Source organism: Macaca thibetana, chromosome 2 (assembly GCF_024542745.1).
Source record: "Macaca thibetana thibetana isolate TM-01 chromosome 2, ASM2454274v1, whole genome shotgun sequence".
NCBI lineage: Eukaryota > Metazoa > Chordata > Mammalia > Primates > Cercopithecidae > Macaca > Macaca thibetana.
This window is the reverse complement of record NC_065579.1, coordinates 176,382,637-176,406,067: the sequence shown is the minus strand read 5'-3', so window position 1 is coordinate 176,406,067 and position 23,431 is coordinate 176,382,637. Positions and strand designations below refer to the sequence as shown.

The 23,431-nt window shown below is 34.6% G+C and overlaps 1 protein-coding gene across 3 annotated transcripts in view; it reads left to right on the top strand.

The window, feature by feature from the left end:
* The window catches only part of ARL6 (ADP ribosylation factor like GTPase 6), a 38,352-nt gene that overhangs the window by 1,682 nt on the left and 13,239 nt on the right, over nucleotides 1–23,431 (top strand). For 2 of the 3 annotated variants that reach the window (XR_007723230.1, XM_050778966.1), the window contains exons 2-6: nucleotides 1,911–2,060; nucleotides 14,722–14,783; nucleotides 15,180–15,248; nucleotides 19,745–19,839; nucleotides 22,977–23,106. Coding sequence is in view for 2 of the 3 variants with exons in the window: in XM_050778966.1 (XP_050634923.1) it covers nucleotides 1,938–2,060; nucleotides 14,722–14,783; nucleotides 15,180–15,248; nucleotides 19,745–19,839; nucleotides 22,977–23,106 (479 nt within the window). In the remaining variant the exon portion in view is untranslated. The remainder of the gene's footprint in view (nucleotides 1–1,910; nucleotides 2,061–14,721; nucleotides 14,784–15,179; nucleotides 15,249–19,744; nucleotides 19,840–22,976; nucleotides 23,107–23,431) is intronic. The other variant, XM_050778967.1, reaches the window with a different exon arrangement.

Sequence of the window (23,431 nt, the reverse complement as noted above, 5' to 3'; positions counted from 1 at the left end):
TGAAATGGAGAACAAGATATAAGTATTTATACCAATATGTTTACGCAGTAAATAAAGTGAGTAGTAGCAAATTTTGAAATCAAATGGTATGTGTTAATTGCTTCATGACATCAGAAGGTTAATTTAAAATAGAGTCTACAAATGCTGGTCCTTAAGCTGTAATTTAAAGAAATGGGCCGAATAAGATTTGAATCTCTAATACAAGGAGAAAAGTCGATTGAAGTGGCACAAATGGAAGTACCTAAGGTCAAACTCATCCTTGGGGAAAGACAAACGTGGTTCTGTTATAGGCCTCACCTTTTGGCATGGCGTTGTACCATCTCTTCTCTGCACATCACTGAAATTCAGTTTTGAAATTTCTACCCATAATCATGTCCCAAAAGGCCTAAGCAAAATGTTGACTATGCAACCTCCTTTTAGATACAGTTGTCTTGGAAGCCTCTTATTGATAAAGTTACTGCAGCCTCACATCCTTCAAGGTATGCCCTTGCCTGAAATTGTATGGAATAAAAAGTATTGAAGAAACTGTAATATGATAGGTTGCTTATGCAACCTTAGATGGAGATGAGAATAAGTCAATTTAATGAGAATAAAAACATTAGAGAACTGTGAAAGTGACTGTTGTTGAGTAATGGGAAATATTTGGTGCAGAGATGTATTGTAGCAGTCCCTGCAACAGTAGGGGGCTGGAAAAAGGGATCTCCCTGTCCTCCTACCACAAAGTAATGGTTTGGGGAGCAATGGACCCAAAGTGAGCTCCTTTGAAAAGTTTAGTTTGGAGACCTGAAGTGTAAATTTAACAGTACCTTAGATGAATATAAACAGCCATAAAGTTACCACATAGCAAGTTTTATGTACATAGCAGTTTTATTTGACTTCCAAATACTTCTATTTTTGGATTGCTGATAGTTTTTGTTTTGTTTTGTTTTGTTCAGTTTGCATTGGAAAGATTTTTTTTTTCGAAGAATCAATACAATTGAACAAACGAAATGAAAACTTTAGGGACACCTTAACAAATAAATTTTTAAGATTTTTAAAAAACTAAATTAAAATCTACAATTAAATATACGATGAAATTAAAATTCTTATTCTATACTAATATGATAAAGTTCTTTTAAAATAGCACTTAGTAGGATGTTTCTGATAAGTAACAGTTAAAAAAACAGATATTTAGTAAAGTTCAATAAATTGAATGTTTGTGTATTTATGCATAACCTTCACAAAGGGATTTATGGTGACTTACAAAGACGTATGTATAGGATAAGGGGAAATAAAGATAAGTATTTCAAGATTCTTTGCTTCTACTGACAGAAAACCCTACTTAAACTGGAAATAACCAAGCAAGCAAAAAAAAAAAAACTGAATTTATTATAACTTCATATTATTACAAAATATAACAATGGGGCTGGCTTCCGATAAAGATTTAACAGTGGCTTAAATGATATAACCAAAATCTCAAAATCTTTCTGCTTTTCAGATCTACCTTCTACTTTCTGAGTTTCAGCATCAGAATACATAAGCCCCATTGCCCATTCACTGTTTCAGATTTTCTGGAAAGGCTACAGCCTAATTTTTCCACATTTTCAAGTATCACAATTCGCAGACTCCAAATGATACTGAGGCTGACCATGTTTTATTCTTAAATATTATAAATTACAGAGAGAAATGTTGTTATTTCCAAGGCATTCTTCTGTGTTGCCACCTGTTATAAGCTGCAAATCTGCGTATCAGTTAAGGCTCCTTTCTGGTAATCAGCTTACACTCTGTTTACTAAGTGCGAAGCTACATTGACATAGTTTTCACACTATTATTATGTGTATTTAAATTATTACCTTTTTAAAATACATGTACCAATATTTTCCATAACTTAAGGTGCCTTTGGGTAATATTTTATTTCTTCTTAATTGCAGGTGGTTTGTGAATATTTGAATTACGTTATGGGATTGCTAGACAGACTTTCAGTCTTGCTTGGCCTGAAGAAGAAAGAGGTTCATGTTTTGTGCCTTGGGCTAGATAATAGTGGCAAAACAACTATCATTAACAAACTTAAACCTTCAAATGTAAGTATCTTTGTTAGATTCTTTATATATTTTCTGTCACTAAAGAATATTAATGTGCAGAATTATGTTATATGACATTAAAACCGCATATAATCACATTAAGATATTCTGTTAAACTTTCAGTACCTTTAAGTGTCCTGAGCCATAATTTGCAGTGTATTTTATACAGTAAATCTTAATTACTAAACTGGAATATTATTTTCACTTGTCTTTTCTTTCAAAAGATCTTCACAAACTTACTGAGTTTTCTTTTTGATATCATTGCCTTCCTTTTAGTTTCCTCCTTACAGGAGGAGCAAAATGAAGAGAAAGGTGAAACATTTTTAAAGGTTCTATGGACAATTAGACAATTCTCAAAAGTATAGTATGCATATTAGTAATAGTAAGCAAGATGATTTTAACCTACAAGTGTATGAACATATTGTAATAAGTGAAAAATATATAAAGCTAATACATTTAACATGTGATGTATAAGTTAAAGTCTGGCGCATATAAAGAAAGCCTATCTAATAGTGCTTTCCTAATTTCTGGCACCAGTTCTTGAGCCTTTATGTTTAGGCAACTCTCCTGCCTTATCAGAAAAACTGACATCCAGGTCCAGGGAGAAGTGATTGGATTTCCTTTTTTTTTTTTTTTTTAATGATAATGGTAACAGCCAAGGAGCCACTTGAAATGGGACTTCTTGAAGGGTTTCAAACCTCTGTCACTTAGTTATAGATACAGATACAACCCTTGCTCCCTTCCCACACCAAGCTCGAGAAGAGTCTCTTGTAAGCTTGCACCCACTACTAGAACATTATTTTTAAGGAATTAAATAAAATAAGTATAGAAATATACAATGCTCTAATAGGAAATGCCTTGCAAAAAATCATGCCCATCTCGTTTTATAGTAAAATTGTCTCACTTTTGTGGATAAAATCAGTTTCTAGATAAGTAGTTCTTTCCTGGACACAAACTAGTTTTTCCTATTAAGCTCTCTTTATGTTTATTTATTGTTAATGTACTGAGGTTGCTGGCATTTCTAAACTGAATAGGGAGAGAGGAAGGACATTTTAACCTGATAGCTTTTTTTCAAGAATCTAGTCTTAGCTGTCATGTTTTTAGAGATAGAATCTGTATACCTTTTTCAAAAATTTCAATCTTTATTCCATTCCCCAGTATGCGTGCTCGCATTGGCACATCATCCAGTTTTTATGTCATTTTTTTATTGATACATAATAGTTGTACAAATTTAGGGGTTACATGTGATAGTTTAATACATGCATACAATGCATAATAATCAAATCAGAGTCATTGGGATATCCATCTCAAACATTTATCTTTTTTATATGTTCAGAACATTCTAATTCTTCTTTTCTGGTTATTTTGAAATATACAGTAAATTATTGTTAACTATAGTCACCCTACTGAATTATCAAACACTAAGTCTTATTCCTTTATCTAACTGTATTTTTACATCTGTTAACGAACCTCTCTCCACCCCTCTCTCCCCACTACCCTTCCCAGCCTCTGGTAACCACCTACTCTATGTCTCTATGAGATCTACTTTTTTAGATCCCACAAACAAGTGAGAATATGTGATACTTGTCTTTCTGCACCTGGCTCATTTCACTTAATGACCTTCAGTTCTGTCCATATTATTGCTGCAAATGACAGGATTTCAGTCTTTTTTATGGCTGAATAATATTCCATTGTGTATATGTACCAAATTTTCATTATCCATACATCCATTGATGGACAAAAATTTATTCCATATCTTGGCTATTGTGAATGGTGGTGCTATAAACCTGGGAGTGCAGGTATCTCTTTGATACATTGATTTCCCTTTTTTTGGATGTATTCCCAGCAGTGAGATTGCTGGATCATATAGGAGTTCTATTTTTAGTTTCATGAGGAAACACTATACTGTTTTCCATAGTGGCTGTACTAATTTGCATTCCCACCAACAATCTATGAGAGTTCCCCCTTTTCCACATCTTCACTAGCATTCATTATTTTTTGCCTTTTTTGGTAAAGGCCATTTTAACTGAAATAATATCTCATTGTAGTTTGATATATGTTTTTCTGATGATTAATGATGATGAGCATTTTTTCTTATGTCTGTTGGCCATTTGCCTATATTCTTTTGAGATATGTCTATTCAGATCTTTTACCCATTTTTTTAGTCAGATTTTTTTTTCTTGCTACTGAATTGAGTTCCTTCTATATTCTGATTATTAATCCTTTGTTGAGTGGACATTTTGTAAATATTTTCTGTAATTCTGTAGATTATCTCTTCACTTTGTTGATTATTTCCTTTGCTATGTAGAAGCTTTGTAGCTTGATCTAGTACCATTTGTCTATTTTTGCTTTTGTTACTTGTGTTTCTGAGGTCTTACTGCCCAGATCAGTGTCCTGAAGCATTTTCCCTATGTTTTCTCCTAGTACTTTGATAGTTTTGGGTCTTAGATTTAAGTCTTTAATCCATTTTGATTTGACCTGTGTATATGGTGGGAAAAAAGGGTCTAGGTTCAGTCTTCTACATGTGGTTATCCAGTGTTCCAGCATCATAAGACTATCTATCCTTTTCCCAAAGTATGTTCTTGTATGTCTTTTGGGAAAATGAGTTGGCTGTAAATACATTGATTTATTTCTGGCTTCTCTGTTCTGTTCTGTTGGTCTATGTGTGTGTGTTTATGCCAGAACTATTCTGTTTTAGTTATCATGGCTTTGTAGTATAGTTTGAAGTCAGATAGTGTGGTATCTTTTTACTTTTTGCTTTGTACTTTTTGCTTAGGATTATTTTGGCTATTTGGGGTCTTTTATGGTTTCATATAAATTCTATGATTCTTTTTATATTTCTGTGAATGTTATTGGTATTTTCATAGGGATTGCATTTGCTCTATTAATCTCTTCAGGTAGTATAGATATTTTAACAGTGATAATTATTTCAATCCATGAGCACAGATAGAATAGCTTTTCATGTTTTTATGTCTTCTTCAATTTCTTTTATCAGTATTTTATAGTTTTAATTGTAGAGATCTTTGGTTGGATTTATTCTTAAGTATTTTATATTTTTGTAGCTATTATATATGGGATTACTTTCTTGATTGTTTGTTCTTGGGGTATATAAATGCTACTGATTTTTATATGTGGACTTTTGTATGCTGAAACTTAACTGAATCTCTTTATCAGTTCTAACAGTATTTTTGGTAGAGTCTTCAGGTTTTTCTAAATATAAGAACATGTCATCTGTAAACAAGGATAATTTGAGTTCTTTCTTTCCAGTACTGATGACCTTCATTTTTCTTGCCTAATTGCTCTGGCTGGAACTTCTAGTATTGTTTTTGAGTAAAAGTGGTGAAAATGAACATCCTTGTCTTGTTCCAGGTGTAGAGGAAAGACTTTTAGTTTTTCTCCATTCGGTATATTAGCTCCACCAGTATAACATTAGTATATTAGCCATGGTTTTGTCATTTATTTGGCCTTTATTGTTTTGAGGTATGGTTCTTCTAATCCAATTTGTTGAGAGTTTTTGTCATAAAGAGATGTTGAATTTTATCAAAAGATTTTTCAACATCTATTTAAATGATCATGTGGTTTTGTCCATGATACTATTAATGTTATGGGCTCGTATATTGATTTGTGTATGTTGAACCATCCTTGCATCCCTTGGACGAATCCTACTTGATCATGGTGAATGAACTTTTTAGTAGGTTGTTAGATTCAGTTTGCTACTGAAGCAACTGTTTGAAGATTTTTGCATCTGTGTTCATCAGGGATATTGGCCTGTAGTTTTCTTTGTCATTGTGTTCCTGACTAGTTTCGGTGAAGATACTTTGTTGAAGATTTTTGCATCTGTGTTCATCAGGGATATTGGCCTGTAGTTTTCTTTATCATTGTGTTCCTGACTAGTTTTGGTGTCAGATTAATGCCAGCTTTGTAAAATGAGTTTGGAAGTGTTTCCTTCTCTTTACCTTTTGGGATCGTTTGAGTTGAATTAGTATTTGTTGTTTAAATGTTTGGTAGAATTCCATAGTGAAGCCATCAGGTCCTAATATTTTCTTTAATGGGAGACTTTGTATTAGTGCTTTGATCTCCTTACTCATTATTGGCCTGTTCAGGTATTTTATTTTTCCATGGTGCAATCTCAGTAGGTTGAATGTGTCCGGGAATTTGTCCACTTCTATGTTGTCCAATTTGTTGGCATATAGTTTTTCATAATAATTTCTAATAATCCCTTGTATTTCTGTGGTATCAGTTGTTATTTCTCGTTCTTAAGTTCTAATTTCGTTTATTTGGATCTTCTTTCATTTTTTTCCTAGTTTAGCTAATGTCTTCTCAATTTTATATTTTCAGAAAGCCAACTTTTTGATTCTTTGATCTTTTGTATGTTTTTAGTCTCACTTTCATTTATTTTTGTTATGATCTTTATTTATTTCCTTCTACTAATTTCGGGTTAGATTTGTTCTTCCTTTTCTGGTTGCTCGAGGTGCATCACTGGGTTATTTGAAGTCTTGCTACTTTTTTTTTTTGAGATGGAGTTTCGCTCTTGTCTCCCAGGCTGGAGTGCAATGGCGCAATCTCGGCTCACCACAACCTGTCTCCCAGGTTCAAGTGATTCTCCTGCCTCAGCCTCCCAAGTAGCTGGGCTCACAGGCATGCACCACCACACCCTGCTAATTTTGTATTTTTAGTTGAGACAGGGTTTCTCCATGCTGGTCAGGCTGGTCTCGAACTCCCGACCTCAGGTGGTCTGCCCACCTTGGCCTCCCAAAGTTCTGGGATTACAGGTGTGAGCCACCGTTCTCGGCCGCTACTTTTTTGATATGTGTGTTTATTGCTATAAACTTCTTGCTTAGTGCTGGTTTTGCAGTATCCATAGATTTTGGTATGTTGTATTTCCCTTTTCATTTAAGAAGGTATTAGTCAGGGTTCTCTAGAGGAACAGAACTAATAGGATAGATATTTATAAAGGGGAGTTTCTTAAGAAGTGTTAGCTCACACAATCACAAGGCTCCACAATAGTCTGTCTGCAGGCTGAGGAGCAAGGAAGCCAGTCTGAGTCCCAAAACTGAAGAACTTGGAGTCTGATGTTCAAGGACAGGAAGCATCCAGCATGGGAGAAAGATGTATGCTGGGAGGCTAAGCCAGTTTAGCCTTTTCACATTTTTCTGCCTGCTTTATATATTCTGGCCACACTGGCAGCTGATTAGATGGTACCCATCCAGATTAAGAGTGGGTCTGCCTTTCCCAGCCCACTGACTCAAATGTTAATCTCCTTTGGCACACCCAGGATCAGTACTTTGCATCATTCAATCCAATCAAGTTGACAGTATTAACCATCACAAGTCCACCCCTTGTCAATACACATCTCCTGAGATCATACATAATGTTCAAATAAGGACAATAATAAGGTCATAATTACGCCTAACATAATACAACTATCCTTCTTACAACCAGAAATACACCAGTCCCCAACCCAAATGCTATTACATAAAGTCAACAGAATTTAAATGCTGAAATGAAGTTAGTAAATCTTATGTCACATGATAAAGGAAAAAGAAAATAAAATGAATATATTTTTATAGTACAAGTTTATACATACACAAACATGTTTTTAACAAAAGGAGGAAATGCTCATGGCAGTTACAGTCTTTGTTTCTGTAACTGTTCACATGGTCATAGCTGGTATTGATGACTACCTTTTTCTACTACCTATTCTGTATTCCCTTTGCCTTCAGCAAGCACCTCAGCAGGTCCTATTTGTTTGTTTGTTTTTTGTTTTTGTTTTTTTCCTGGTGGAGTGACCCAAACCTTCATTCCTGAAGGGTCTGGTCTATATGTAGTCCTGCCGGATTGGGCTCTTTTAGTTTCCCATTGACCTTAATCACAGGGCATGGTAATACGAAGAGATGCCCTAATTGATCTCCTGTATTCCATGCATACTCTTCCTTACCTCCGTTGTGCAGTGATAGTCCGATTTCATCTTGATAGTCCCAGACAATCACCCCAGCCAACACTGTAACTCCCTTCTTAGCTTGTTGACTTAAAGGTAGGAGGAGCCCAAAGTGTCCAGGTGGCAATCTTAACTTCCAATTGAATGAAATCATTGTTGTATCTTCTTGTGGTAGCATTCCCCCTCTGGAACTAAGACCTCTAGGCCAGCTGTACGTAATGTCGTGGGAACAGAAAGCAAAAATTTTGCTAGTGGATCACTAGGGGTAACGGTAAGTGGTGCCACTTCCACTGTTAGATCTGACATACAGAGAAGAGCCATTAACAGGGCTCTTCAAAGATGCAGGTGCTGCCCTCACAAATCTATTTCACAAAGCACTGCTCAAGGGTATATCTTCTAGACCCACCCCACCCACGGCCCCAAGCTGGGATAAGTAGGTCTAAAGTGACTAATCCATTCCACCAGCCCAATCTTCCTAAGCCTTTGGGTCCCTTCCTCTAAATTAAACCAAGGGAGATCAGGCATTTCCAGCTTGCTCACAGTGGGCCACCTTTTAATCCACATTTCAGCTGACCAAGCAAATACTATTAGAACCTTTTTTAACTCCCAGAGCTGCAACATTAAATGCAGAATCCCTACTTAGTAGGCCCAAATCAATAAATTCAGCCTGATCCAACTCTGTGTCTTCCACCATTATCCCACACTCTTAATACCCACCATGCCTGTTCTCCAGATTACTGTTTATATAAATTAGAAAACTCAAGCAGTTCCTTTTGAATGTAGTGCACCACCTTGTGGATCACACTCTCAACCTCACCTCTAGGGGCCCCCCCAAGACTTTAGTTATAGTTCTAGAAGCAGGTAGGAGTATTGAGAGTGGCTTTTGAGGAGAATCAACATTATCTTGCCTGGCAACTGCCTCAGGGGATGTCATCACTGTTGCCCAGACAGTGCAGGATTTATCTCCTCAGACAAAGGTGGAAAGGCTGATGGCAGCAGGGGTAGGGGAGGGGATGTTGCCACTACTGGGAATGGCAAAGCTGTTTGTTCTGGCAAAAGTTCATCAGAGTTTATAAGCTCAGTGTCCCCAGCTTCATCAGGGTCCTCCCACAGGTCCCCATTCCAAATTGCAGGGTCCCATTCTTTTCCAATCAATGCCCTCACTTTAACAGTAGGCTCCTGGCAAGGCTGAGCATGCACCTTTCATTGCAGGTCAGCAACTGATATGAGAACTTGTGCCTGTTTTTCCACAATTTCAGCTCTTTCTCTACAGGAGATAAGACTCCCACTCAGGGCAATCTTAACAGATTTGAGGCTCAGTATCTACTTCTGAAGCCAGGAGTTACAATCCCTGGGTTCATAATTTTCTTTCATTACTTTGTGCAGTGAACTTAAGAGTAACCAACCAACTTCATTATGTTCCTTGGTTCTCCACATATGGTCAAAGGTATTATGTATAGAGTCACTAAACTCCATGCCTCTCACGAGCAGTGAATCAGGAGTGTCAAAGGCATTTATTTTGCATAACTCTCTAAACAGTTCATGCCAAGGACTAACAGTGTTCTCCATACTATTAAAAGTAGAATCCTTAGCATTTTGAGGTCTAATCATATTAAGCAGCCAACTCCAGAAACCCCCAAACCAGTGAAAGAACTCCATCCTTAATCTGTTCCTCTAGAACCACTCCTGGTACCAAAATCTGTATTAGTCAGGATTCTCTAGAGGGACAGAACTAATAGGATAGATAGATATACATATAAAGGAGAGTTTATTAAGTAGTATTAACTCACATGATCACAAAGTCCCACAATATACCATCTGCAAGCTAAGGAGCCAGGAAGCCAGTCCGAGTCCCAAAACTGAAGAACCTGGAGTCTGATGTTTGGGGGCAAGAAGCATCCAGCATGGTAGAAAGATGTAGGCTGAGAGGCTAAGCCAGCCTAGCCTTTTCAGGTTTTTTTGCCTGCTTTGTATATTCTGGCCACACTGGCAGCTGATTAGATTGTTCCCACCCAGATTAAGGGTGGGTCTGCCTTTCCCAACACACTGACTCAAATGTTAATCTCCTTTAGCAGCACCTTCACAGACACACCCAGGATCAATACTTTGCATCCTTCAATCCAATCAAGTTGACACTTAGCATTAACCATCACAAAGAACTTTTGAATTTCCTTCTTAATTTCTTCATTCACCCATTGAATATTAGGAAGCATGTTAATTTCCGTGTGTTTTTGTAGTTTCCAAAGTTCCTCTCGTTACTGATTTCTAGTTTTATTCCATTGTGGTTAGAAAAGATACTTGATATGATCTCTACCTTTTAAAATTTGTTCAGATTTGTTTTGTTGTCTAACATATGATCTGTTTTGGAGAATGTTCCATTCGATGATGAGGATAATGTATATTCTGCAGCTGTTGGATGGAATGTTCTATAAACGTTTATTAGGTCCATTTGGTCTCAAGTTCAGTTTAACTTGGATTTCTTTTATTGTTGATTTTTCTGTCTGAATGATCTATTACTGAGAATGGGGTGTTGAAGTCCTCTCCTGTTATTGTATTGCAATCTTTCTCACCCTTTAGCTCTATTAATGTTTGCTTAATATATTACGGTGTTCCCATGTTGGAGGCACATATATTTACAATTGTTATATTCTCATTCCGAATTTACTCCTTTACCCTCATATAGTAGTTTACTTTGTCTCTTTTTATAGTTTTGACTTGTAATCTGTTTTATCTGATATGAGTATAGCTACTCCTGCTCTTTTTTGGTTTTCATTTACATGGAATGTCTTTGTTCATTTCATTTTTCAGCCTGTGTGTATCTTTATAGATGAAATGAACTTTTTGTTGAAAGCACATAGTTGGGTCTAATTTTTTAAATCCATTCAGCCACTCTATGTCTTCTAATTGAAGAATGTAGTTCATTTACATTTAATACTATTACTGATAGGTAAGGACTTAGTATTGCCATTTAGTTAATTTTTCTCTGGTTGTTTTGTAGCTCCTATTTTCCTTTCTTCCTTTCTTAAGGGATATTACTTGTGCTAATCTTAGTACTGGATATTTGTTTTTGGTTTTCTGTGGGAGATATTGAAGCCTAATTGCTTCTTGCTTCTACTTAATTTTGGTGATGTTACCCTTATTCTTATTTTTATTCTTTTTTTTTTTTTTTTTCTCTTTGAGACAGGGTCTCGCACTGTCGCCCGGATTGGAGTGCAGTGGCACAATCTTGGCTCATTGCAACCTCCATTTCCTGGGCTCAAGTGATTCTCCTGCCTCAGTCTCCCAAGTAGCTGGGATTATAGGTGTGTGCCACCACACCCCACTACTTTTTTTGTATTTTTAGTAGAGATGAGGTTTCGCCATGTTGACCAGGCTGGTCTTGAACTCCTAACCTGAGGTGATCCACCCGCCTTGCCCTCCCAAAGTGCTGGGATTACAGGTGTGAGCCTCCATGCCTGGCCACCCTATTCTTAATATTTAAAACAATCTAAAATTGCTCAGTTGATAGCTTGCATATTCATTTGATAACTTGCTTATTAAATTTCTCTCATTATAAAAGAGCATAGGTTTTTCTCTTGTTCAGCACTGAATCTCAGATACCTAGAATAATGCTTGGCACTTTGGATGAGTGGATTGTTGAATGATTTTTTAATATTTATTTTTGGCCAGGGGATTATGATTGATACCACCAAGAATATCATTTTTATCAGACTTAAACTAACCAAACAGGATCTCTCTCAGAAATCTTATTCTCTTCCTGGTTATTTTGGTGTATCCTTGACCTGTCTAGAATGTTTTGTTCCACTCAGGCAATACAATAACCACAGGAGATTTGTTCCAGGACACGCATTCCCACCCACCCCCTTCCACCCTCCTACCTATATTAAATGGTATAGTATTTGCATATAACTTATGCACATCCTCCCATATACCTTAAATCATCTCTAGTTTACTAATAATACTTCAATACAATGTAAATACTATGCAAATAGTGTTTATTGTATTTATACATTTGTAATGTTTTTATTGTTAAATAGTATTATTATCTTTTTTAAATTATTATTTTCAATTCATGTTGGCTAAACCCGTGAATTTAGAAGCTATAGATACAGAGGGCAGACTGTAATTCCTATACTCTTCGTTTACTTTGTGCCATTCCCTGTCCAATTTTCAGAATGACCAAATGTATTTGTTCTTGGATAGAGCAGAGGGAGACTGATATTGTAAACTATCTCTTAGAATACATTGGAGGAAAATGAGTTCCACTTTAGTCTAGAAGCAATTGCTCACATATCTTGTTCTATCCTGATTAACTTGTGAAGTTTCTTTTTTTTCCTGATTGCTTTCTACTAGAACTTTTGAAATGATGGAAAGAAAAGAAAATTTATTAATTTTATTCCTACAAGTAAAATAGCAAGTTTCTCTGGAAATAAAAAGAGTTTGTGAAGAAATTAGGTGATCATGGGGAGGCTAGGGAAACGTTCTAATTACAGTTCATTGAAGACAGGGTTACTGTTTTAATAACATTTTACATTTTAATAACCCTGTTGAGACTTCTTTAAACTTTAGCTTCCTATTTTGTTATTGTTATCTTTTTCCTCATAGTAGTAGCTGATGATTTTGTCACATGATTGGCACATTTAAAGTCCTTAAAATCAAAATAATGAAGTTGGGGGAACATTAAAACTTAGGAAACTTCTTATTGCAAAGGTTGTTCTGAAATGAAGGAACCCCAGGGTATGAGGCAGGAATCTTAGTAGCAGGAAATGAATTTTGTCTTACATAAACAAAAATATATTTTTGGAAAAATACTAGATCAGGTCTTGGAATGGATAGAAGGAAAAGGAAAAAGCTAAGTAAACAAACTTCAGAAAGGCAAAACAAGGGCAGCTCTGGAGGGCCTTTCTTCTAGCGCATTACCATGCTATAAGGTGACCAAGCTCCAGTGAATTTTGAGCTTCTGTCTTTCCTTGAATTTAAATTTCCCAGAAGTAGACTACCAGAGTGAATGTAACAGTGTGAGGCAAAATTTTTCCCTGTATTGTTTTTTCAATAAAAGCAAGAAGATGAACTGAAGGAAAATTTTTTTAAAGTTATAATGACAATATGGGAAGAACTGGGGATGAGACTGAAATCAGTGAGCATATAATTATAATAATAGCAGACATTTGTTGAGCATTTACTGTGTTGAGTATTTTACATCCATTAGCCTATGTAGTTATCATGATAAGTTTATGAGTTAAGGATAGTAATAACATATTTCACATTTGAGAAAACTAGGCTTAGAAAAAATAAGTAACATGTTCAAGGTAGCAGAGCCAAGTAGGAGCAATTAGGAGGCTGGTACAGTAATTCAAAGCAAGAAATGATAAGGGTCTGAACTAAGTTAGTGAAATAGAACCAAAAAGCGTAGAGCGTGATTACATAGAGAATGTAAAAAAACGGAGGAGTCAATAATAACTTCTAGGCATCTGGATCAGCAAGTGGATATATTTTTATTCAAACAGAGGAATAGTTTTTCTGGTGAAAGTGCTAGGAGACATTTAACAAGTTAGATTGTTAGTATAATACATTTTAATCGTCAGTGGGACTTGTCAACATGTCTGCTACTCTACTCTAACCCCCTTTCACTCTCTTCTCCACACAGAATTCCTTATCATTGCCTTCAAGCCCTTACGTCTCTTACCTCAACACATCGCTCTTTATCTTACCCAGCACACTTTAGACATTTAGGCTTTCTGCATTTCCTCAGTGGCAAGTTCCTTCCTTCCTCAGGATCATTGCACTGACATAGTTCTCTAACTGGAATGTTCTTTGTCAATAACTTGTCATGGTTCTTCCCCTCCTGTCATCCACTCCTGGGTCAGATGTCACCTCCTCAAAGAGACCATTCCTGAGCACCTTTCTTCCATGCCACCTTCCAGCTCCTTTCTGCTGCCTCCCACCCCCAAAACATTTGTTTTTTGCACTTATCTCTGCTCAAAATTGTGTTCATTTGTTGCTTAGCTTTTCAATTGCTATTTACCTCTTCTAGCTTGTAAACTCCATAAAGGCAGGAACCATCTACACATGAGGGCAGTCTGGAACGTACACAAACTCAATAAGTATGTGTTGAAAGATTAGAAAGTGCCGGGCGTGGCGGCTCACGCCTATAATCCCAGTGCTTTGGGAGGCCGAGGCAGGCGGATCACAAGGTCAGAAGATTGAGACCATCTTGGCTAATACAGTGAAACCCTGTCTCTGCTAAAAATACAAAAAATTAGCCAGGCGTAGTGGCGGGTGTCTGTAGTCCTAGCTACTTGGGAGGCTGAGGCAGGAGAATGGTGTGAAGCCAAGAGGTGGAGCTTGCAGTGAGCCGAGATTGCACCACTGCACTCCAGCCTGGGCGACAGAGCGAGACTCTGTTTCAAAAAAAAAAAAAATAGAAAGTCCTACGTGTGAACTCAGGGTGACTTATTAAACCATATATAAAACGCTTATGTCCTTGGTAACATGCCACAAGCCACAAATGTGAATAAACATTATGCAGATCCATAATTAGTAAACCTTGAACTAATATAAAGAATTCACACAGAGTGATCCTATTGAAAAAATTATTAGTTTATTAAATCCTGTCATCTCCTTAGTGACAGATTTTAGAAACTGAAAATGTGGATACTTTAACTTGAGGAAAACTCATCTCTGGTCATTGTAAATTTCTGAACTTTGTCTTTTCTCTTAAAGGCTCAATCTCAAAATATCCTTCCAACAATAGGATTCAGCATAGAGAAATTCAAATCATCCAGGTAATCCACTTTATCCCTCAACAAAAAAGTTACTAGTGAAAAATAACAATATTGGTCTACCTGGTCATTCTTCCTACCCTTAGAGAAAGTTATTTGTTGTTTCAGAATCTCATAGGTATTAACGTATTTCTATCACTATGGTTGGTTTATTTTTCAGAATTTAGAGTTTAGACAAACTCTGATAACTTCACTAGCAAAGAAGTTTTTTATGTTATTTATTGCAAAATCATGTTTATATTAATACATTTATTTCATAGAACTTTTACTTGTAAATTGGCCCATGTTGAATATTGCATATGAAGGATAATTTCTTTGATTGTAAGTAATTTAAAATTTTAAGTAAAAGTTATGCTTTAGTTAGTTTATAATGTAGTCATGCTTTGCTTCTCTTTGTAGTTTATCATTTACAGTGTTTGACATGTCAGGTCAAGGAAGATACAGAAATCTCTGGGAACACTATTATAAGTAAGTACATCTGTGAATGTTGCTAACTAGATGTTTTTATTTTGCAACTAATAATAATTAGAAATCCAAAGAATTATATGACTAAGTTGTTTGGCTTTTTTTTCATGTAATTTATGAACATTTCCTAATTTTAAAAATATGTAATCAGACTCAACATTGTTTGTCAAATGCTTCAGGTCCTTCATGACTTCGGGCCTTTGAACGTACTATTCTCTCTGTTTTTAATGCCCTATTCTATCCTACTTCACTTCAGTTTAAGGTTAACATATTCCTGCTTTAAATATCAGCTAAAAAGTCATCTCCTCTGAAGTTTCACTGTTCTGCCCAGTTATTTTGTCCCTCCTGTTCACATGGCACTTTGTCCATTTCTATCTCTCTAATCATACTTACCATGTCTTGAAGTTATGTACCATAGCTGCCTCCCTAGTGGAAGTGTGAACTCCTCAAGGGAAGGGATTATTCATTATTCATATTATTTTCTCAAGACCTAGTATGATGCTCAGCATATAGACCCAGTAAATATTATTGACTAAATTTAGTTAAAAATAACAGTGTTGCCTAACAGTTGATCCATTGTTCTATGAATAATTTAAAATGAGCTATTTTTCAGCATATGCAAGTCAAGTGCTCACTAATTTACAGTTGGCCCTTCATGTCCTTGGGTTCTGCATTCCTGGATTCAACCAGTTGTAGATCAGAAATATTTGGGGGAAAAAATGCCAAAAAGGAAAACTTAAATTGCCATACACAAACTACTATATTGAAAGCACATGAACAAGGTCATGTGTAGGCATTGTATTAGGTATTACAAGTAATCTAGGGTGACTTAAAGAATATGGAAGAATTTGCATAGGTTATATACAAATACTAAGCCATTTTATATAAGAGACTTGAGCATCTGCAGATTTTGATATTTGAAAGGGATCCTGGAACTGATCCCCCAACAATACCAAGGGATGACTATACTTCAGACTAATGGCTGTCAAGTTACTAGGACCGAAATGTGTTATACCTTCTGGAGATTTGCATATGGTATTAAAATAAATATAAATTAATTCATTAGCTTCTAATATTGTTAGGACTCCATTTAAGAGCAATGTAATTCACTGTTAGAGTCTGAAACTTAAAAACGGTATCTCTTAACTAAACTCTCTTTTGTGATTATGAACTCCTGCCTTGAAATGGTATGTGATATTTACCATATAAGATTTAGATTTAGATTAACTCTTTCCTAATAATGTGAGACTAAACATTATATGGTATATATTTGGGATATGAACCAGAGGAGATTTATTCAAATTTTAAATTGAAGGCCTATTTAAATCATAGATCCAGAAGACTTCTGAGAGAGAGAGAAAAGAGAGTACTTCAGATACAAGGGTTAGTTTGGAAAAGGAAAAGTGGCATGTTTGTGGTATTCTGCATTAAATTCCTTAGGGAGATGTGTTTTATGTGTTTCTTGTTTGTTTATTTAGGAAACCTGAATTTTCAGTACAGGATTTTTTAAATTCCTCCTCCAATTAGTTGATAAATGATTTCTTTTTAAAAATGTATTTAGCTACTTAAAAAATACTTTAACTTTGATTACAGAAATATATATAGAGAGAAAATAGTAGGAAAGTAAAGTTTGTTTTTATTTGATTTTAACTCCTTTTTTCTTCATACTGTTTTTGGATGAAATTATGAATTCTAGAATAGAGTGGTTACATTGTAGATTGAATGGAGAATATGATTACTATTGAAAAATCAACAATAAAAGTAAATTTACTTTCTCTATTTTCATATTTTTCTAACTGTGAAAAAAAAAGTACATCTTGATCTATTAGACTGAAAAAGGTTACAAAGATTAATAAAGTCTGCTCTTGTCAAAGTGAGCCACTCCTGTGAGAATGTAGTATCTTTTTCCGGGTAATTTATTGATATCCGTTAAAATGAAAAATGTTTATAACCTACAGCAAGCATTTTTACTTTTAGAAAAGTATTCTATGACCAGGGCTTATAGGCAAAAAATATACATAGAAGGTTTTATGTTAGCGTTATTTATAACATTTTTATATCAATTATGTAAAAATGTTACTATCAGTATTTATCTTTACTATAAATATGTACTTGGTATATATAGAAAGAAGAAAGTTCTTAGTGGATTATGCACCAAACCATTAGTAGCATTTTTTTTTGGAATAGTAGGATTATAAGGGAAGTTTACTTTCTTTAATTTTCTTTTCTTTTTTCTTTTTTTTCACATCCTCTTTGGTGAAGAGAGACATTTACTTTCTAACATATATGATGCCATAATAATATTATGTAATTTTTACATACTGTTTTTACAACATAAAAAGATAATAGTATGCAAAAATATAAGGAATATACATATTTTAAATTTGGAAAATATCGAAAAGAATATTGAAAACATGTTTCCCATAAATCTCACTGTTCATAAATTCACCATTGTCAATCTTTTTGGTATCTTTCTTCTCCTTTTGAAATATATAACATATTCTTTATATAAATAAGGAAAAAGGAACCATCTAAATTATGTATCATGTATAATTTTGTATCTTGCTTTTTTCAATTAACATTCTGTGGTATGCATAAATCAGGAAAAACATGCAATAAATATAGCTAACGGCTGCCTAATGTTTTTTCACACAGCTTTGCCAAAATTTCTTTAACTATTTCTCTACTCTGGGACATGAAGGCTATTCTCAGTTTTTGAAAATTGTAACAGTTCCTCAGTCAAAATCTTGTTATATAAGTCTTAGCCCCAGTTTATGATTCCTTAGTATGAATTTCAGAAATAAAATCACTGGCTCAAAGTGATTGAACGTTTTTATAAATCTTGATAGATATTTCTGATTGTTCTGGTTTCTATATATACTGGTAATGTATGTCTCTGATAATCAGCATTGTCCTTTTTTAATGATAGGAGAAAATGGTATGTAAAAAGTTTTATTTTGTATATTCATTTGATCATTATTATTATTTTACGTTTATTTATTTATTTTTTTTTTGAGACAGAGTCTTGCTCTATCGCCCAGGCTGGAGGGCAGTGGCACCATCTCGGCTCACTGCAAGCTCCACCTCCCGGGTTCAGGCCATTCTCCTGCCTCAGCCTCCCCAGTAGCTGGGAGTATAGGCACCCGCCACCATGCCCGGCAAATTTTTTTTTTTTTTTTTGTATTTTTAGTAGAGACGGGGTTTCACCATGTTAGCCAGGATGGTCTGGATCTCCTGACCTCGTGATCCGCCCAATCACATTGAAGTTTAAAATCTTAATTTATGACTAGAATAAGTGATTTGCAAAAAAAGTACAGATGTCCAATAAATATATGAAAAGATATTGAACCTCACTGGCAATTAATGAACTAGATCAAGATAATATGCTGTTAGAGTGGCAATTATTGATAAGAATGATAGTAGCCAGTGCTGGCAAAGGAGTGAGAAAAGTACTGAGTCATGTAAATTGATATGGCATTTCTGGAGGACAGTTTGGAAATGTTTTTCTGAAACTTTAAATTATGTATGTAGTCCTAGAAATGTTACTCCTAAGAATAAATCTTAAAGCATCAAGAACTTTTTAAAAATAAAGGTATGTAGGAGGATATTTGCCTTAAAGTTTTTCATAATGATGAAAATTGAAAATAACCTAAAAGTCCAGCAACAAATGTTTGATACAATATTTGATGACACATCCATGCAGTGCAATACCTTAGAACCATTCAAAGAAGGTAGTGCAGAGGAATAATCAGTTATTTTTTAAGTGCCTGTATGATCCATCAGTGAATCCTTAACTAGTTCAATCACTGGTTATCAGCTTTTTAAAAAATCAAATAGAATAAAATAAAAGCTATTTGTAAGTATTTTTTCAGAAGACTTTCACTTAAAATATATCTATATATACTTATGTGTCTACTGTATCTTAATGCAAAATATATTTCTTACTATGGTTTATAGTAAAAAAAATTTGACAAACATTGATGTAGTGCTTTAGCATTTCGTATAAAAGTAGTAAAACCATAGTTGTAAAAAAAAAAGTCGAGGAAATTTACATATATATTGCAAAGGCAAGGTATAATACAGGATTCCATTTTAAATACATATATAATTTATTCATATGTAATATATACAAAGTGTGGCTTTATACCAAAATATTAATAATTATTGCATCTGTGTAATAGGGTTATGGTATTTTAACTCATTTTCTCATATGCTGATATTTTAATGAAAAAATTACTCAATTTTTTACAATTATGAAATAGCAAGTCATTAAATTTATTTTATTATCCAAATGAAAAGGTATTTTACATGAAATATGACTAATGGTTAATATATTTATCAGTCTTGGAAACTAACAAGAAACAGTACCAAAACTTCTAATGATAAACGGACATAGGACATAAGGAGGTAATACTTACGTTAGGAAATGCCCATGGATAATAAACAGGGAAAAATTTATAAGTAAAGCTTTAATTTTTCTTTTTCTTTGCATTACACAGAGAAGGTCAAGCTATTATTTTTGTCGTTGACAGTAGTGATAGGTTAAGAATGGTTGTGGCCAAAGAAGAACTCGATACTCTTCTGAATCATCCAGGTATGTGTGTGTCTTTCAGTCTGTATCTGTTCTTTGGGGTTCATTTATGTGTAATGTTTTGTTCTTTGGGCGTTGCTTACACTATGTAATTATCTTTCGTTTAAAATTGTTGAATTTAAAACATATACATTATAGAGAATTTATATTTTGTGTACATCACCATATTTTTTAAATTTTGCATTGTAATGTAAATATAAAGCATTTTGCAATGTTTTTGGGGTCTCTAACATTTATTTCCTTCCTCAAAAATAAAAATGCCCTTTTTTTCTGATAACATAAATAATTTGTGCCAATAGCAAAAAAAAAAAAAAAAAAAAAAAAAAACCAGACAGAAAAAGAAAATAAAGATCCGTGTATTTCAACACCCATTAAAATTATTTGTTACCATCTTTTCATGCATTTCTCTATGCGTGTCTGAGTTTGTGTGTGTGTTTAATCACAGCATTTCTTACATATTTCTTATGGGAATTCCTTTAAAACAAATCTTTTTTATGTTAATTTCCAACTGCCAGCTCCCCATCTCCTTTCAAGATACAAGTGTTTGGGTATTCTTTTCTTTCATACTTTTATATATGTCATATTATGCACACACACACACACACACATATACATATATAGAGAGACACCAAAAATGTTGGGTTGTGGGCTGTGGGGACTATCATTGTTACTTACCAAAATGGAATCATATTCTTTACACTCTTCTACATGTTTCTATTCTCAATTAACACTTGATGGATATCCTTCCAAATCAAATTATGTGTAATTATGTAGTTATTCTTTTTACTGATGCCTAATATGGTTTACTATGAATGTACCACAGTTTATTTCATCACTCACCTGTTGATATATACTTTCCTCCCGCCCAAGCCCCCGCTACAAACAGTGCTCCAGTAAGTAGTGTGGAACTCTGCATTTCTAGCCTTCCTCATGCCAAAAAAATTTAAATAGTGCTTGTGCTAGGACTTTCAAAAAAGGATGGTGGTTTAAGAGAACTGTGGATTTGTTAGAAATGGAATGGAAATAGTATGAGGCTTTTTAATAAATGTTACTGCTTAACCACAATATCTTTGGTATTTTTAACAGATGACCTCAAGCCTGTTCAAATTTTTCGAAAAAAAAAATTATCCACCCTGTACGTTTTATGTGACTTTTTCATGTTAAAAACTTAGCAGTCTTGGCTGGGCATGGTGGCTCATGCCTGTGATCCCAGCACTTTGGGAGGGATTACAGGCGGGTGGATCACTTGAGGTCAGGAGTTCGAGACCAGCCTGGCCAACATGGTGATACCCCGTCTCTATTAAAAATACAAAAATTAGCCGGGCATGTGCACTTGTAATCCCATCTTCTCGGGAGGCTGAAGCAGGAGAATTGCCTGAAGCTGGGAGGTGGAGGTTGCAGTGAACTGAGATAGCGCCGCTGCACTCCAGCCTGGGCAACAGAGCGAGACTCCGTCTCAAAAAAACCCAAAAAAACACAAAAAACTTAGCAGTCTTGTATCTAGATTGAGAATGCATTTTTGATTATGTCTTCCTTTCATATTAATCTTTACAGTTTTATTTCTAAAAAGTGTTGGAATGTTGAGCGGTAAAATGAAATAGTTCCTACAAAATATGCTTCAAACAATGGGGACTTTGGTTTCCTCAACTGAAGCCTTGTCTATGGATCTTAATGTGCTAGGTCCTTTATTTTATGGGATAGATTTCCAAGGGAGGGATTTCTCAGCTGAAGTGTATGTTCACTTTTTTAAAAAAATTGACGGCCATAAAAAAATCTTTGAATAGCAAAATGTACTGTGAACACATAAAGACAATGACAGTCAAGGGAAAATATTTGCAACTCATATAATAGCTACAGGGATATTTCTATACTACTTGTGTTTCTAAAAAATCAGAATATAAAAGCTTGATAGAAAATGGGGAAAGGACATAACAAGATAAGTCAACAAAAAAGTAAATTTAAACATCTTTTGAATATACGGAAAGATTCTTGGCCTTTCTATTACCTGTGATACAGAAAATATCAAAAAGTTTCATAACACTCTTTTGGCTAGAGGAGTGGAAACACTCATTCTTATACGTGGTTGTTGAAATGTAAATTGATATAATTTTTAAGAGAAAACAGTTTGGTAATCACTGTCTATCAAAATAGAAATTTATGTCCTTTGACCCAGCAATTCCACATCTCAAATTTATCCTAAGGACATACTGGCCGGTGTACAAAATTACCTATGTACACATTTATTCATTACAGGATTGTTCATAGTTGTAAACTATGTAGCAGGTATCTGAGTTAGTTTCTGGTTAAATAAATTAATAGTACATAGTACTAAAAGAAGAAATAGTCCAGAACTGTTAAAATAAGGAAGAAGCTGCTCTGTATGTACTGCTATGGGATCAGATCCTAGATATGTAAATAAATGAAAAGATAAAGGTAGAAACTGGTGAGGTTGGCCTGCTACTATTTGTATGAAAATAATATCTAATAATTATGTTTTCTAATACATAAAATATTTCTATGAAGATGCCAAGACACTGATGTTATGGGTTGCCTTTTCTACAGAGACCATTGTCCTAGGACAAAGTTAGGAAGGAGATTCTTTTACTGTATGCCATTTTGTGTCTTCTGAATTTTGAACTATTTAAATGTATTATCTATTCAAAAAAATGACAAATGTTTCCAAAATCATGACAAGGTAAAAATATCTTTTAAAAATCTAGCTTGTTACTTATTATATTGTGACTAAAAACTTAAAGAAGTTTCCAGTTTCTTTTCCTTCTACTTCTACTTGAAGTTTGCCTCCTTTCTGTTCACAATTAAAAAGGAAACAAACAAAATATTTAATGCTTTTTTGTAGGTACTTCTCTGTAATGCTTATTGAGCTCCCAGTCCCAGCTCACCCATCTTTGGGTAAAGCTCCTAACCAGAGGGCAGATGGTCTTAGGAAGTATTTTTTAAGTTTTCTTAGTGCTCAAATAACACACCTAACAGTGCGACAGTGTGTGTCTTTAAATGTTTCTGTATGTGTGATATGAAAAAAATTGATTAAAAAGCAATTTCATGGGTTTCAGTACTAAAGATTTGCTACAAAATGACCTAAAAAGCTGGCAGTGTGATGATAGTCGTATTTTCTCTTTTAGATATCAAACACCGTCGAATTCCAATCTTATTCTTTGCAAATAAAATGGATCTTAGAGATGCAGTGACATCTGTAAAAGTGTCTCAGTTGCTGTGTTTAGAGAACATCAAAGATAAACCCTGGCATATTTGGTAAAGTTTTGTATTTACTTTTCACTTTGCTTTCTGAAAAACATACAAGCTTCAGAGTTGTTTCTTCTGACCTCATTTTTTAAAAATAAGTGATCAAACATGGCGGGATATAAGCTAAGGATTTTGTTTTATAGAATTGTGGCCTTGTAGCTTTTTACAAATATGTTACTGTTAAAAATCTTTTTCAAATTTTTGTGGGGATAGGAAAATATAAACAACTCTTATAATGGAATATAACTTAAAATCTCACTTATTTACTGAACTTCAGCCACACTGATTTCCTTCTGCACATGGAGTCAGCCAAGCACAGTCCCATCTCAGAGCA